This window comes from Muscardinus avellanarius, assembly GCF_963383645.1.
Source record: "Muscardinus avellanarius genome assembly, chromosome: 11".
In the NCBI taxonomy this organism is placed as follows: domain Eukaryota; kingdom Metazoa; phylum Chordata; class Mammalia; order Rodentia; family Gliridae; genus Muscardinus; species Muscardinus avellanarius.
In genome coordinates, this window is record NC_137797.1 from 42,328,654 (window position 1) to 42,347,092 (window position 18,439).

General features: G+C 38.4%; 1 protein-coding gene across 2 annotated transcripts in view; it reads right to left on the minus strand.

The window, feature by feature from the left end:
* SYT1 (synaptotagmin 1) overlaps window positions 1–18,439 on the minus strand; it is a gene marked incomplete at both ends in the record, with an annotated part of 221,712 nt that overhangs the window by 95,019 nt on the left and 108,254 nt on the right. For both annotated transcript variants that reach the window (XM_080705390.1, XM_080705389.1), the window contains one exon: window positions 15,756–15,873. In XM_080705390.1, coding sequence (XP_080561516.1) covers window positions 15,756–15,873 — 118 coding nt within the window. The remainder of the gene's footprint in view (window positions 1–15,755; window positions 15,874–18,439) is intronic.

An 18,439-nucleotide genomic window follows, 5' to 3' on the forward strand; every position in this document is an offset into this window, starting at 1 on the left:
CAGAGTGGGTACTCACAGGATGTCTGGTGAATTACTGTCTATGAACCTGCTGGCTGAAGCACATAGGCGGTTTTGCACAAACTGTTCTGAACTCATACATTTTGTCAATCACTTATTTCTCTTGATTTCAGGTCTAGTCTCATACCCCACATCTGTTTCTCCCGTTTCCTTAACGCATTTACTCTTCCAGGCATCGCAGTTCTGTCTATTCTGTAGCACTTTTAATGGTTCCTGGGTTTCAACTTGCATTCAGGCTTGGTTATAACCTTTTAAAATAGCTCAGTGTTTCGGACAATCCAGTTTCAAGAGTTGTCATTGTGCTTTTAGATCAATCTGTTCACATCTTAGAGACTCATATTATTTTATCAATATTGTAATTAAGCATTTGAGAGTGTCCCAGAATTAATTTTGTATTGTAACAGTCAAGCCTAAAATTATGATGAGGCTTCTGACATCACAGCCAACTTATTATGCATATTCCTGTCCCATTAGCTCAATAAGATACCAGTTAATTTACATATTATTGCTTGACCCTGATAGCATGGCCAATTAATTTGCATATCCCTATCTAATTGGTTCAAATAAGTTTTTGCCATCTTATTTATTGGCCCAGCTCCCAGACTGAAGGCTTTTATTTCGAATCAATTGAATTCGAGGGATTTTCTTTGTTATGATTTCAGCACCAATGGAAGGACAGATAAGGTTGGTGGTCAAGATATTGGGAAATGACTCCAAAATATGAAAAAAAATTTGTTTTTATTGCCTCTTTCAGTGGAAAAGACTTGGGGGGAAAAGACAATGGCTTTCACATGTGAGCAAGGTAATTTTTTAAAAAAGAGGATACTGGTAAAAGAAATAGAACTTCTTATTTGAGGAAACTCCAACAGATAAGGGAAAGAATATATTCTACATCACTGACAACAAATTCTCACTTGGAACATGGCAGATCTGGGTTTCAGCCAAAATTAGGATATATGGTATTTGAGCCTTTAAACTAGTTTTCAAATTTAAGATGCATGAGAATAACATGGGATTGGCGGTGAGGAAAGGAAGGCCTTGTTTAAAATGCATTTTTCAGGTTCCTACCCTCAAATAGTTCGTTTTAATTAGGCTTGAGAGAGTCCTTGAAATCTTACATTTTAACATGTTCCCTGAGCAGTTTTTGATGGAGGTAAGCAAAACATCACATCTTCATACGTACTGCCTTGGGGAATGAACTTCCTTCGCTAGTTCATGGTTTCTATGTGGCATCTAGTGGTTACCTAGGTTCGAGTGAGTTCTTTTATAAATTACTCGAAATGTTTATATCTGGCTGTACTTAGGCCGGGCTTCGTAGAGCATGCTTGTAATCCCAGCATTTAGGAGGCAGAGACTGGAGGATCGCGGTTCGCGGACAGCCTCAGTTATTTAGCGAGGCTCTCCGCAACTCAGTGAGACCCTGTTTCAAAATAAAGAATAAAAAACAGGATAGGGGGTGTAGCTTAGAGGTCAAATGCCCCTGGGTTCTATCCCCAGACCCGCAAAAAAAAAAAAAAAAAAAAAAAAATCTGGCCATACTTTCCAAATTATATTTCTGGGACAGCAGAAAAACGGATAGAAGAAAACACAAAACCATGAGCAACTTTTAAAAAAATATTGCCTCTGGTAGAAAGGAGAAAAGAGAGCATGTGTGTGAGATAGACAGATGACAAGGTGAGCCTCTCCGGCCTGAGGCTCAATGGCTAATCCACACGCTGACAGCCTGACAGACACTGACTCCTAGGTCTTCCTCCTGCATCATTTTATCAAGTAGTTGCTGCCACTTTTGAATCTCATTGCTCTTTTCTTTTGGAAACGCTTTGGGAAATCTCTCTTCTCCCTGGTTTGCTTTTCACACTACAGGTTTTGTAGTGATAGGGCTGGCCAGGAAGAAGACTGAGCTGAGCACCGGACAGAAGTGAGAGAGAAAGATGATGAACACTTCCAACCACACTTTCACAACCTCTGTTGTTACTCAGCCTTCGGGTACCCTGACCTGAACCCTGCTCTTGGCCACACTTTTAGCAACTTGATGTGCAGAAAAAATGCAGGTAACTTTTGCCCATTACATATATTTTCTCCGCACACTTTGGCCTCCATGCTGGGCATTCTTTTTTTGTTCAACCCCCAAAACACATAATTGAGGCAAATACAACTTTATCAAGAAGGCAAAAATGCAAACTTTTTGTCCTTGTTGATTTTCTTTGGTTCTAATAGTATCAACACTTAGACAAATCTATAAAGCGAGTGGGGGAAAAAGAACAGGCCAATGAGCTGAGATGCCTTTCTGTTTCATACTGGCCTAAACAAAAAAGGAAGTCTGTAAGAGACCACAAGTGAAGCAAGAGGATCAATTTGGGATTGTTTTTCCTGGTGAGAATGTGGGGAAAGAATACCTGTTACAGACTGTCACTAGGATTATAAATTAGTACAACTACTGTGGAGATCAAGTGAGAAGGTTCCTGAAAATATTAGGAATGGAATTACCATATGATCCAGCTTTACCACTCACTGGTATCTTTCCAAAAGAATTAAGGTCAGAACATTATAGTAATGCATGCATGTCCATGTTTAAAGGAGGACAAATCACAACAGCCAAATTATAGAACCGACCTTGGTGTCTGTTGACAGATGAATGGGTAAAGAAAACGTGGTATACACCCACAATGGAAATTTACTCAGCCACAAGGAATAACAAAAACATCATTTTCCGCCAGGTGTGGTGGCGCACGCTTGTAATCCCTGCGCTTGGGAGGCGGAAACAGGAGGATTGCGCAGGTTCGAAGCCAGCTGCACTGGCTTACTAGACCCTGTTTCCAAATAAAAATATAAAAAAAAATAGGTCTGGGAATAGCCCAGAGGGAGAAGGGTTTCCAGGAACCCCAGTACCACCAAACAAACAAACAAACAAACAAAACATCATTTTCAGGAAAATAGGTAAAACTAGAGAATATTATGCTAAGGAATATCAGCTGATCTCAGAAAATCAGGATCATATGTTTCTCTCATATTTAGAAACTAGAGAGAAATAAGAGACAAAAAGAACTTTACTTAAATGAGAGAGACCAGAAGAAAAATTGAAGGAGACTGAGGGAGTAATGGGAAGAGAGGAAAAAGGAGAGCCAACTAAGAGGAAAGTTCAAATAATCCTATGTCCATATACGAAGGTATCACTACTAGGCCTACCAGGATGTACAGGGAGGGGTGGGTAGCAGGACAGGATCTGCAGGAAAACACGGCAAGAACTGTGTGCATGTATATCTACATCACTTTGAACCTCACTATGATAAGTACTATACTGCACCAGCTAAAGTATAAAAAGAGGAACTATATGAACAAATATCAATTTGTGATTCTGAGAAGACAATAAAGAGAATGCCATGGAGTTATTTGACTGAGATCCCTCATACTGATTTATCCGTAAGAATATTCCCCCAGTTTTTTTTTTTCCAAAATGGCGACTGAGGGACACAGCACTCCTCAGTAGCTGAAGCAAATAAAGTTCAAATACTTAGAAAGCTGTGTCTTAATCAACAAAATAAATACATACCAGGAACCAAATCAAATCCTGGTACCTCGGGGGAACTCTGAACTTGAAGAAGAAGAAGAAGAACACAGATCGGACACCGGACCAGCTGCAGATACAATCGGATCTGAACGCTGATCAGCGGCGGGCTGCTTTCGCGGGCCCGCGGAGCTGCCTGCCCGATAGTCCCGCAGCAAGATAATCCAGGACTGAAAACAGCGAGCAGCACCCACCATCAGAATTCTGTGTGTTCACCAGCGACTGGACCACAACAGCATAGAGACTCCCACGAATCCTGAACCAAGGAAGACAGGTACCTGCGGGCGCCCAGGGAAGTGCGGATCCCCCCAGCACGCCCAAGCCTCAGACCCGAGCACTCTCCTCTGCGCACCTTGTCTGCGCCCCGTCCCCTGCTAGCAGTCAGTGCCTGGGCCACTCTCTAACTAAATTGGAGCCTTCCTGTGTGTCTCGCCCCCCTCCCCTGCCCCCGCCACCTTGCCAGAGACGACCTTCCAGGCTGCGAAAGCCCTGTGTAAACCGGAAATCTCCTTGGGGCACCCCCAGTTTCTACATCCCGCGGGAGGCAGAGACCATTACTGGGCACCACGCACTGGATCCTTGAGCACCTATCCTGCACTCCTGGCCCACCGCTAGGTGTTCCTACTCTCCTGGTAGCCAGATGCTTAGTTCTAAGCGAGAACTCAGCTCAATACAACTTGGAAGAGCATACCAGCAGCAACAGACAGCTGCATCCACTCACTCCTGGGTCCAGTAAAAGCAGCACACCCAGCCTGCACTCTTGGAATAGGCAGAGCTCTGGCAGCAAGTGTGGGCATCCAGGAACCAGCATCCATTTGCCCAGGGTACATCTTGGGACCACACCGGCTAACCCAGCTGGAATTTCCAGAGACACAGGAAACTCCAGAGGGCCACAATATCTGCACAGGACCTCAGGGGGAGGTTCTAATTATACCTTGGTCATTCTCCACCCATGTTGTAGGGAAGCACAGGTTGGAGCCTAGGGTGGTGAGTGCAGAGGTACTGACCACAGGTTAGAATTTCGCAAAACCTGTGAATTGTACAGAAGCAAATAAAAGTGAAACCAGACATCCGGACACATAAACCTAAAGCAGCTAAAGGAGACAAGGTGTCCAAACACCCAGAGTGACCTAAGTAGATAAAAAATAGAGTACAAAGAAAACTAAGAGACATTGGATGGTATTCTGAAAGTTACCAAAGCAATCAGATAGCACATATTATATAGACCTGATCCCATATGCGTAAATAAGGAGGACTGTTTATTTTACTTTTAATGTAGATGTTTTGTTTTATTTTGCTTTTACAGTGCTTTTGTTTTGGTATGGTTATTGCTGTTTTATTTTTTTTTTTCTTTTAACCCACACTTCTCTTACTTTCACATGTTGTTTTTATATATATATATATTGGATTGTTTGCCTTATTTTTTTATTTCACACAGCTGCTAGTTCCTTTTATTTTATTCTTGTTCTTTTTTCCTCTTTCTTCCGCTTTCCTTCCTTTATTTTCATTCTCCTCCTTTGATTGGTTTTCCTCCCTTTTTCTTGGATTACATAATAGTCTTGGTATCTTGTGTGGATTTTTTTTCTATTCTTTTTTTTTTATGTCTGTCTGCTCCTTCCATCACCCCTATTTACAAACCTTCCCACACTAACCCTACATACTTTTCTCCCCCAAAACTTTTCCACATAATATACCTCCTGGTCTAATACCCTACGTATTTCTTACATCCATAATTACTCCACGAATGACAAGAGTCCTAGTAGTTAACTCTCTCTCATTCCTAGCAAGATTTCACCTTACCATACTTAAAGTCTTTCTCAACCTAAACATATCCTCTACCTAATCCAACTCCTTTACCAATCACCCCAGCTCCTCCCACATCACCCAACCTCAACACTGGAAAGGCTCTGCTGACTAGCCGATACCCCAACTCCTAATATTAAGATTTGACTAAGCATAATACTCACGAACGATGGGTAGAAACCAGAAAAACAGGACAGAGAACGCTACAAATATGAGAACGAGGAATTATGAAGAGACAGCAGAAATCACGAATACTGACCTACTAGAAATGCAAGAAGGGGAGTTCAGAATCTTGTTGTTCAATATGATGAAAGGATTCAGATCAAGTATAGAGGAGGTTAGAGGTGAATTAGAAACACTAAAAAAGAATCAGAAAGAGGTCTGGAATGAAATGAAAGAGGCAATAAGTGAAATGAAGACAGCAATCGAAAGAAACTCTGGAAGATTAGATGAAATGGAAAACAGAATATCAATATTAGAAGACAGTACATCCCAAACCGAAAACACAGTCAGCGATATACAGAAATCTTTACAGCACAAAACCTAAACATCCAGCAATTATGGGATAATATGAAGCGCCCTAATTTACGGATAATAGGCATTGAGGAAGGGATAGAGGTACAGACCAAGGGCATCTGTAATATCTTCAAGGAAATAATCTCAGAGAATTTTCCAAATATGGAAAGAGACTTCGATCTTCAAGTCCAGGAGGCATACAGAACTCCACTGAGACAAAACCAAAGAATGACCACTCCACGCCACATAATAACCAAAATGACCAATATAGAGGCTAAGGAAGGAATCTTAAAAGCAGCGAGAACAAAAGGTCGGGTAACATATAGAGGCAAAACAATAAGAATCACCCCAGACTATACAACCCAGGTTAGGAATGCTAGGAGAGACTGGTACGACGTGATTCAGACCCTGGAAGAAAATAACTTCCAGCCCAGACTAATCTATCCAGCAAAACTACTATTCAAGATCAATGGCGAATCCAAAGTCTTTCACGATAAACAGAATCTCAAAAAATTCATGAATTCAAAGCCAACACTAGAGAAAATTCTTAAAGAAATAAACCATAAGGAAGAAAAAAGAAGCAGACTTCAGAATCAGAGAAGAGAGGAAGTTAATAAGTGGGCCACTTAAGTAAAGAAGAAAGATCACACCACCCAAGAGTAGACAGAACACAAAATGGCAGAAAACAAAAATCATATTTCAATAATATCTCTTAATGTCAAAGGACTTAACTCACCAATCAAAAGACATAGACTGGCAATGTGGATTAGGAAACATAATCCAAATATATGCTGTCTGCAAGAAACACACCTCACAGCCAAAGACATTCACAGGCTGAAGGTGAAAGGATGGAAAAAGATATACCATGCCACCAGTGACCAAAAAAGAGCAGGGGTAGCAACCCTAATATCCAACAAAACAGACTTTAAACTAAAACACATCAAAAGAGACAAATCAGGGCACCTCCTTTTACTAAAAGGAACAATATACCAAGAAGATATAATGATAGTAAATATTTATGCCCCAAATATGGGTGCAACCACATTTGTAAAACAAACCCTTCTGGACATAAGATCCCAAGTAGACCCAAATACAATAATTCTGGGAGACTTTAATACGCCTCTCACACCACTGGACCGATCTTCAAGGCAAAAGTTGAGTAAAGACGTTTTAGAACTAAAGGAAACCATAAACCAAATGGACCTAATAGACATTTTCAGAGTATTTCAACCAGGAACTACAGAATACACTTTCTTCTCAGCAGCCCATGGAACCTTCTCCAAAATTGATCACATCCTGGGACACAAAGAAAATACCAGCAAATTCAAAAAATATAATATAATTCCTTGCATCTTTTCAGATCACAACGGAATAAAAGTAGAAATCAACAACAGGAAACTTGAAAGAAAGTATTCAAATTCATGGAGAATGAATGATACTCTATTGAATGACGAATGGGTAAGAGCAGAAATTAGGGAAGAAATAAAGAAATTTATGGAAACAAACGAAAACAGAGACACAACCTACCAAAACCTATGGGACACCATGAAGGCAGTACTAAGAGGAAAGTTTATTGCATTGAGTGCCCACATAAAAAGGACGGAGAACCACCAAGTAAAGAACCTAATGACACAACTCAAGGATCTAGAAATTCTGCAACAGTCTACTCCCAAAGCCAGCAGAAGGCAAGAAATCATCAAAATTAGAGCAGAAATAAATGAAATAGAGAACAAAAAAAAAAAAAACAATTCAGAGAATCAATAAAACAAAAAGTTGGTTCTTTGAAAAGATTAATAGAATTGATAAACCCCTGGCCAACCTAACCAAAAGAAAAAGAGAATCAACTCAAATTATCAAAATTAGAAATGAAAAAGGAGATATCACCACAGATAGTGAAGAAATTCAAAATATTATCAGAAACTACTTTAAAAATTTATACTCCAATAGACTTGAAAACCTGGAAGAAATTGATAGATTTCTAAGCACAGTTAACCTTCCTACACTTAGCCAAGAGGACATAGCAAGCCTAAACCAACCAATAACAACTAAAGAAATAGAAATGGCAATAAAAATTCTTCCACCAAAGAAAAGCCCAGGCCCAGATGGGTTCCCAGCTGAATTCTACAAAACCTTCAGTGAACAACTAATACCAATACTGCATAACGTGTTCCGGGAAATTGAAAGAGATGGAACTCTCCCAAATTCCTTCTATGAGGCCAGTATCACATTAATCCCCAAACCAAATAAAGATACCTCAAGAAAGGAAAACTACAGACCAATATCCTTAATGAACATAGATGCAAAAATTCTAAACAAAATACTAGCTATACGCATTCAAAACTATATCAAGAGAATAATACATCATGACCAAGTCGGTTTCATCCCAGAAAAACAAGGCTGGTTCAACATACGCAAATCAATACATGTTATTCACCACATAAATAGAATCAAGAACAAAAACCACATCATCATAGCAATAGATGCTGAAAAAGCATTCGACAAAATCCAACACCCATTTATGTTAAAAACACTGCAAAAAATTGGGATAGAAGGAAAGTACTTCAACATCATTAAGGCAATATACTGCAAACCCAAAGCCAACATTATATTGAATGGGAAAAAACTGCAAGAATTTCCGCTACAGTCAGGAACAAGACAAGGATGCCCACTATCACCACTCCTTTTCAACATAGTCCTTGAGACTCTTGCTGCAGCAATCAGACAAGAGAAGGAAATCAAAGGAATTCACATAGGAAGAGAGGAATTAAAATTATCCTTATTCGCAGATGACATGATCCTCTATCTGGAAGACCCAAAGAACTCAACCAAAAGACTTCTGGACCTGATTGACAAATTCAGCAAAGTCGCAGGTTATAAAATCAACCTAAAGAAATCAGTGGCTTTTCTTTATGCCAACAACGAATCCACAATGAAAGAAATAAAAACAACAATTCCATTCACTATAACCTCAAAACCAATAAAATACCTAGGAATAAACCTAACCCAAGATGTAAAAGACCTCTACAACAAAAACTATAAAACATTAAAGAAAGAAATTGAGGAAGACCTTGGAAGATGGAAAGATCTCCCGTGCTCATGGATAGGCAGAATAAATATCATCAAAATGGCCATTCTGCCAAAACTGATCTATAGGTTCAATGCAATTCCCATTAAAATACCAGTGACATTCTTCAGAGACCTAGAAAAATCAATCATGAATTTCATATGGAGAAAGAAAAGACCTAGAATAGCCAAAGCAATTCTCAATAACAAGAAACACGCAGGAGGCATTACAATCCCAGACTTCAAACTATACTATAGAGCAATAGTAGTAAAAACAGCATGGTACTGGCACAAAAACAGATATACTGACCAGTGGATTAGAATAGAAGACACAGAAACAAACCCACACATCTTTAGTCAATTAATCTTTGACAAAGGGGCCAAACACATACGCTGGAGAAAAGACAGCCTTTTCAACAAGTGGTGTTGGGAGAACTGGCTAACCATTTGTAAAAAGATGAATCTAAACCCCTATATCTCACCAAACACAGGAATCAACTCAAGATGGATCAAAGACTTAGAAATTAGACCTGAGACTGTGAAGCTAGTAGAGGAGAGCATAGGTTCAACACTACAACATATTGGCACAGGCAGTAACTTTCTCAACAAAACCTCCAAAGCTCAGGAAATTAAAGCAAGAATAAACAAGTGGGATAATATCAAACTAAAAAGTTTCTTCTCATCAAAGGAAACTATCAATAACCTAAAGAGGAAGCCTACAGAATGGGAAAGAATCTTTACCAGCCACCATTCTGATAGGGGGCTAATATCCAGAGTATACAAAGAGCTCAAAAGACTCTACACTAGCAAAACAAACAACCCAATCAAGAAATGGGCAAATGAACTAAATAGACACTTCACAAAAGAAGAGATACAAAGGGCTAATAGATACATGAAAAGATGTTCTTCATCACTGGCCATCAGGGAGATGCAAATCAAAACTACACTGAGATTCCATCTAACCCCAGTCAGAGTAGCAAGCATAAAGAAATCAAATAACAACAAATGCTGGCGAGGATGTGGGGAAAGAGGAACTCTATTACACTGTTGGTGGGAATGCAAACTAGTTCAACCACTATGGAGATCTGTGTGGAGATTCCTAAGAAAGGTGGGAATAGATCCACCATATGACCCAGCTATACCACTCCTGGGTATCTTTCCAAAGGGGTTGAATTCAGAGAACTACAGCAACATATGCATACCTATGTTCATAGCAGCACAATTTGTAATAGCCAAAATATGGAACCAACCCAGATCACCATCAACAGATGAATGGATAGCAAAACTGTGGGAAATACACACAATGGAATTCTATTCAGCCATAAAGAAGAACAAAATTATATCATTTGAAAGAAGATGGAAAGCCCTGGAGAACATTATGTTAAGTGAGATCAGCCAAGCACAGAAGAAGAAGATACATATGTTTCCTCTAATATGCCCAAACTAGGAAACACAAAGAATACCAGTGGGTCTCCAGATATTGAAGGGGAAATACTAGCTAAGTTTAGATGGTAAGATAGGAGAGGAGGAAGGCCGGTTTTGATTAATAAGGGTCTACACTTGAACATGTGTAAAATTATGAATAAGATATGGTTAACCTGGACAACCATTGGTGGGAGGGGGGAAGGGAAAATGGGGGCGGGGGGGGAGAGGGCACCAAATATAGTGTAAATGTATACTATTTATGTTCAATAAAAAATTGTTAAAAAAAAAGAATATTCCCCCAGTTTCTAACAATCCTTGCAACCTCCATTTTTAGCCTTGCCTACCCTAACAAACCCATCTTGGTATTTTAGTTCTAGGCAGAGGAGGTACCTTTAATAAGTTAGGCCTGGAAGTCCTTGTTCTTCTATGTTCTAGGGGAGAATGTGTTTGGGATGGTGTATTGGAAAGTGTTCTGCTGGGAGTCAGGGGACCTGAACTCTATTCCTACCTACAAGTCAGGTGACTTGAATGTTATTGAAGGTAATTGTGAGCATTCAGTATCTTGATGGGTGCATCATGTGGAACAAAAAAAAATGCAGATACATTATCTAGTATATCTATGCTTCAATTTTCTCCCTGGTAAAATTGAGGCTAATACCTTCAGAAACCTTGTCACAGCACTATCATGAGAAGCACCTGAAGAAACCAAGGCAAAAAATTTTCTACATTAGAGAGTAATATGACATTTTTTTTTTAGTGGTACTGGGGTTCCTGGAAGCCCTTCTACCTCTGAGTTACACTCCCAGACCTATTTTATACTTTTTAATTTTTGGAAACAGGGTCTCTTAAGCCAGCACGGCTGGCTTGGAACCTGCACGATCCTCCTGTCTCCGCCTCCCAAGCGTGGGGATTACAAGCGTGCGCCACCACGTCTGGGTATATTACCTTCTAATATGACTAATAATATGACCTTCTAATAGTTGAATTAATTATAAGAATTACTTGAAAAATATAATTTCTCCCTAAGTACTCCTGATTTTTTTCCTTCCTCTAAAAAGCCATGTCCATAAGTATAAAACTTTGAGAATTTCACTTAATTTGTAGTAGTCCAAACTAAGTTTATAGTCTTGTAGAAGTCTCATTTTGAGATGACCAGAACAAAACAAGAATCAAAAAATTTGAGAAAAGTAACTGTTGTGACATAAACAAGGATAAGAGATTCAACCAGGAGTCTAATTCATAGGAGTCTTCACAGGTACAAATTTGAGTATTAAAAATTAATATAAGTCGAAACTATGACCTTTGGGAAGGATCAGCTTTTCCAATATCTTTAATTCTTAGACCTCTTAATTCTCTTTCAAAAGAATAACAGTTTTTTACTACTTGCAAGGAGATTTATTCCTAACACACAGATATGTGAAAGGCAGTGAAGATAAGAGATTAGATGTTTGCTAGGCAGAAGGCTTGATTTTCTCTAAGTACCCACTGAAAACAACAAAAACAAAACAAACAAAAAACACCTATCCACACCTACTGTACTAACTTGCTCAAAATAGTCTTGTGATCCACATGATTTAAGATCTTAATACTAACAGATTTATTTATTCCTCTGCTTGCTCACAAATTCTTGGGAGTTAGAATATTAAGAATGCAAATGCAGGGATCTACTGTAGAGATGTAAATAGTCTAATTAAGGTTGTCATTGTGGGGTATGAAGGGCTGAGATTTGCATCATTTGCTGTATGAATATAGGACAGAGGTAAAATCTTTGTGCAATGTATTTTGAATTAATACAGTAGGAAAGAAATAAACTGACCCAGTCAGAAAAAAGAAAAAGTACTTTACAAAATGTTTACATTTTTAATTTTCTTCAATGTTTTGCTGATTACTTCCTACCTTGTCTTAATTTATCTTTGGGTCTATGAATAAGATATGGGTCTACTGACTTTTTGAATTGATTGGACAGTTCTATTAATCAGATGAAAATACCCCCACACTCATTGATTCAAGCAATTGGTTATGTCATCCATTGGTTGCTTTTACATTTTACATATTTATGCCAAGCTTTGATAAAGCTACCAATAGAAATAATTGCAGTACTATTTAGTGAGTACCCCATTGTCCCAGGCTCTGTACTCTTCATTATTTCTCAAAATAAATGTATCAACAAGGTCTGCTTAATACTTCTCTTTTATGGATAACACAACTGAGGCTTAGAGGAGCCAAAAAACTTGTCCAGTGCCAAGTAGCTAGGAGTGGCAGGGGAAAACACCCCGCTTTGGTTCCAATTAACTAGCCATTTCCCCAAATGTAGTTTGGCATTTGAATTACCTGGAATGATCTTATTATATAATTTTGGTCTCCTCTTACATAGGTCAACTTACTTTGAGACAGACCATCTAAGTGCTTAAAGTTGTTTTACTAAGTAGGTTAAACAAATTGGAAATGCAAGACTTGTTTTTTCAGGCCATAGCTCCTCTGTAAATAATTCATTATTTATTCAGCAGCTACGCTCAGTGCTACCAGTCAGTGAGAGACATAACACAGAACACAGCCTAGTGAGAGCGAGGTGTGATGTTAGAGGGGTGTAAACAAACTCCTAGTGACATTTAAAAAAGACAAAGATTTATTCGAGTGGGGTGGATCAGAAAAGGCTTCAGAGTCCTACTGTCTAAAACCTTTTCTCTCCTTATGTGACCCCATGGCTCACTTCCTTACCTCTTCATGTCACCAATCATATGACTTTCTTTCCCTGACCATGCCCCTTAAAAAACACCCCAGCATCCTTCTACTTCCTGCTTTTCTTTTCCATAGCACTTTTTACCTCTTGGCATACGTTATGCTTTTTCGTGTATTGACTTCTTATCTGCCTCCCCACTTTGAAATGCAAGCTACAGGAGGGAAGGTTTTCTATTTGTCCATTACTGTGAACCTAGTGCTCAGCACAGGGGAGGAAATAATACTTCTGCTGGAGAAGAAGTATAGGTAGGATTGAAGATGGGAGTGGTGATATATGCCTGTAATCCCAGTACTTGGGAAGCTGAGACAGGAGGATCACAGGTTCGTGGCCAGCCTCAGCTACTTAGCGAGGCCCTCTACAACTTAGTGAAACCCTGTTTCAAAAAAAAAAAAAAATAGGGCTGGGGAGGTAGCTTGGAAGTAGAATGCCACTGGGTTCAATCCCTAGGATTAAAAAAAAAAAGTATGCGTAGGATTGAACTAGACACTGTTGGAAGGAAGGGGATTCCAAGTGAAGGACTTGCCTCAGCAAAGAGTGGAGGCAGCTAGTTTCACGGCCTGAAGGAGAGCGCTGGCTCATTTGGTTATAATGAGGTATGGTGCAACATAGTCTGAAATTATTGACATTATATGATCAGCGCTATTACAATTTAAGTCAACAGGCAGCAGGAAGCTTTTAAAATTAGGGCTCCTTAAGCAGATTTGCCCTTTAAATATCCTTATTTAACATTTGATAATTAAACAAAATAATTCCAGGTAAATCAAATATAGGGATGGATCTAGGTTGTATGGGTTCTGAAGCTAACATAATTTTGCTGCTTTTTAAAAAAAAATACAAAATTGTAAATACTAAATTGATCTGACCTTTAGCCTTAAGCCTTTCACAACACAAGGCAGAGTTAGTATACTGCAAGGGTAGGAATCATCCCAGTTGCTCTTCTTTCATACAACGGCCAGCAGGAAGCTGAGTGTACATGGCTATGACTGTAAGCCACATAAGCAAAGCCTGCAAGGCCAGCTTCCATTAGCCCAACCCTGAAAATGCCTGCAGGCATGGACATCACTGAAGGAGGAAGCAAGGAGGATGAAGGAGATGTAAGAGTGGAAAGAGACAACAAATTGATGAACAATAGTTGTTGAAGTATCTCTTTTTGACCATGGGAAGTCATTGCTAGGATCTGGAAGGAAGTCGGAACAAGCGAGGGGTCCTGAAGCCTTACTGAACTCATGATGAGGCTGCTCTGGGTCTCTGCTGAGGGATACTGGGTGGATTAGTACTAGGGGAGTATTGAACATGGTGATCAGGGGATGGTTGGTGTGGAAGATCGGAATGGAGCATATGAGAGGGAATGCACAGGAGCCATTAATGGCACGAGGCTGTTGAACCATAAGACACAGAAAGGTCAAAGGTATCTGAAGATTCCTCAGGATGCTAAGCAGTAATCTGAGTGAACTGCTGTAGTTAAAAACTCTTCTGCATATTTTTTTATACAGGCATGTGTAGTATTCTTTATATTTTCTGAGGAAACCGCGGATGGCTTTAAATTTGCTTTGTTATGCTATTAGGTGATGAAAGCAGGACATTACTAAATAGGATCTTAGTGGCATGAAAGAATTAGTGTGGTTTCCCCAGGTGGCTTATTTATTAAGAGAAACAAATGTAGGAAGCAGGAAATATTGGTTGACAAATCAGTGGGTCAGTAAGTGAAAACTCGACTTCAATACTTGTTAGCTATTATGCTTTAGAATATAATATCACTGTGATGTGTTGGTGTGACATTTTGAAGTTCGCAATAATTTCATTAGAGAAAGCATTGAATGATAAGTAATGTCCATTGTAAATTCAAAGCCAGAAACAATGGCAACTATGGTCTATTTATGATGACCTTGTGGCATATCAAGAAAATTCCTCACACTTTAATGATTTACTGGAATATTAAAAATATAATTGATTTCATCACACAGAGGAGAAAAAAAATTATGTTCAACCAGGGAAATGGCAAGTCCTTGAGTCGACTTTGCTTTTGAGGAAGAGAGCACTTGACTTACTCTATTTTATTATGGTTGGGTTGGACAGACTTTTCAATACAAAAGCCTATCCCTCCCCAAATCCAATTCTAAGTCATAGAATTAAAGGCATTACCATGGGGATTCACTCAGAGATATTATTAATATATATTTGAAACGCTGAGCCTTTAATAAAATAGTATTATAAAATTATGTTAAGCTATCAAATACCTACGACATCTTAGACAAAACAACATTTTATATCCTGGATGAATTTTGGCCAATAAAACAAAACAAAACATCAAAGCTATATTTTGCTAGAGGCATCATTGCCTTTCAGAAGAGAATAAAAAATTTTTAGCTTTAATGCCATAGAAATGACAATTGATACTTTGGCTAAGAAGAGAGAAAATAGATTTCATCTTCTCTGCCAAATCCAGTAAGTTGAGAGTGGCTTCCTGGGGCACAGTGTTGAGATGAATTCTGAGACTGCTTCCAGACACCATGGGAGAGAGCACTGTGATCAATTAAGGAGTGGGGAGTCGCAGCATGTGTGCTATGCATTTGGTATCCATGATGAAACAGCATTTAAGAAAATCAATAATCACCATGGACTTACCAGATAAGCCTCCCACATCCATCTTCTTCAGGTTCTTTGCCTCCAGAATAACAACGGTCAGTTTCCCAGCGGTAGGCACGTAGCGGAGGGAGAAGCAGATGTCACCCAGTTTCTCTTGCTGCAAAAACCAATACAAAAGAATTAGTAATTTTTTTGAATAAAGGTGAATGCAGTCTGTATATATAGATAACCAAATATCTATATATACATTGTATACCTCTGTATATAATATATGATATATGATGTAAATTATATATACATATGCAGTAAATTTCTCAAGAGGACGGTTATGACAATTAAAATCGGAAAACTTGTAGGTCCATTGGCATTTACATAGTGGTCTTTTATTCACTAAGGTATCATTGAGAGTGATACAAGTTTTTTCTTTTTTTTAAATGACCATTTATACTTTACCATCCTTTAGTTATAGCTATAATTCAGTGGAACTGGAAATGAGACCAAAATGACTGTTTCAGAGATTGTTCACTGAATAGTGCTGAAATACTCAGTAACATTTCAAAACTTTATTAAAGAGTTTTGTAAAGGCTTAAAACCTGCTTAGTAGAATTAACCTAATTAATTTTTGTCTTTGTAAATTTCCAATAGGATTATGTCTAATATTCTGTACTTAGGGCTTGGGGGGAAAGACGTACAGATAAGTTCTATTAAATTCTACTTATTGATGAAAAACTTTAAATTCTTTTTTTTTTTTTTTGGTGGTACTGGGGGTGGAACCCAGAGGCTTTCTACCTCCGGGCTATACTCCCAGACCTTTTATATATATTTTATTTGGAAACAGGGTCTCACTAAGTAGCTGAGGCTGGCTTCGAACCCATGAGATCCTCCTGTCTCAGCCTCCCAAGTGTGGGAATTACAAGCGTGCGCCACCACGCCCGGCTGAAAAACTTTAAATTCTTAAAAGCTGAAATACAACAAAATATATAACTTTTGGTACTTTCGGTATTACTCATTTCAAATGAAGTCTTTCTTTTTTCTTATCCTAAACTTTGTAAAAATAAAAACAGTAGGCTGAAATTTGAAACACATAGTTATACAATGCCAAGAATTTTATAGCTCTTCATGTTATTTCATTGATAATATACTTCAGGCCCCCAAATTATTTACCAATCTTGTACTCAAGGCATTTTTTAACAACTGATGCTGCACTAAACTGATTTATATAGAACTATTTCTTTTATTTTTTCCATATCAAATGCCTATCAATTTCTCCATCTTAAGTGAAATTCTAGGTTTACTCATTAGTGTCTAGTTAAGAATCATGCTATTGTTCAATACAAGTAGAACCTGCATTCATATTTGTGTGTGTGTGTGTGTGTGTGTGTGTGTGTGTGTGTGTGTGTGTGTGAGAGAGAGAGAGAGAGAGAGAGAGAGAGAGAGAGAGAGAGAGTGTTTTTTAACCCTTCTCCTCAGATTCAGAAGGCTCCTAACTGCTATTTAACACAGGGAATTTACTATATAGCAAATCAGTGTTCATTTCTAAGTATTTCCTCTTACAAAGTCAGACTTTTGCAGATAGACTCAACATAGGAGTGAAGGGAAGAAGCCCATATACTAAGGACTTCAGATATTATACCGTTATGATAACTATATTTGGATTTATCTACAACTTGACATGTGTGCTAAATCAGCCAGTCTCCAGCACAGAAATAACTTCCTAGATGTAATTTAATGATGTAAGGAAACTTAATTCCTTCTATTTGAGTACCCATTATATCCATCTTTCAAAAAAGAGAGAATATGATTTTTCTATAGGTGAGGTGTAATGCATTCAGTAAGAGAAATAAATGGAGTCTTCTTAGGTAATGCTCCATCAGAGACAATACCACATATGCTTATGGCCCCAGTTCTTTCATTTTTGAGACCCCCATAGTATCTTACTATATGGATCTATGTTACTAATAATTTTGTATTTGTCTTATTATTTACATATCTCATTTTGCCCACACGACTCTACCCTCTTTGAAGGTGGAGTTCTTGCCTGGATATAACTTCCCACACATTTTCAAATTCACATAGGTAAAAAACTATAGATAATAAACCTGTTTTGAATGACTGAGGTCATAGCTCCCGTCCATTACTAATGGACAATAGAGAGTAATTCACCTCATGTGCCTACTGACCCCCCAGAATTTATTTACACATTTGAAGAGTCTAGTGGAATGCTCTTTATAATCTTTGAAAATACAGAGATTTACTATCACTGACATTAATCTAAAATATGGACAAATTTATCTGACCTTGATGAGATAAAAAATGTAAATGAACAAAATTATTGTTCAAAATGCTCTTTAAAGTAAGGTTCTTTTGTGAGGAGGCTGCCTATGGTCTAAGCTCTTCTTCCAGAGTTGCTGAGCTGTGGGCTCAGGTTACTCTAACCTTTCACAGGCAGGTCAGACATGACCACTCTCTTAAATCTGACCTCTTTCTGTGGCTCATCATCTTACTTCATGATCAACTTCAGGGCATCTCAATTGTTTTAAAACAGGAACTGTTATAACTTATATTTCTCTTGATATAACTTCATTCTTTAGTAATATAATGTGTGGGGACTTTTAAAGATTTTATATAATATTTAGCTTTAGAGAATAGCATTTATAGGGTTTACAAAACCATAACTTAGGCAGGAGAAACATGTAAAGTTACCTGTAATTTAAAAGCTATGG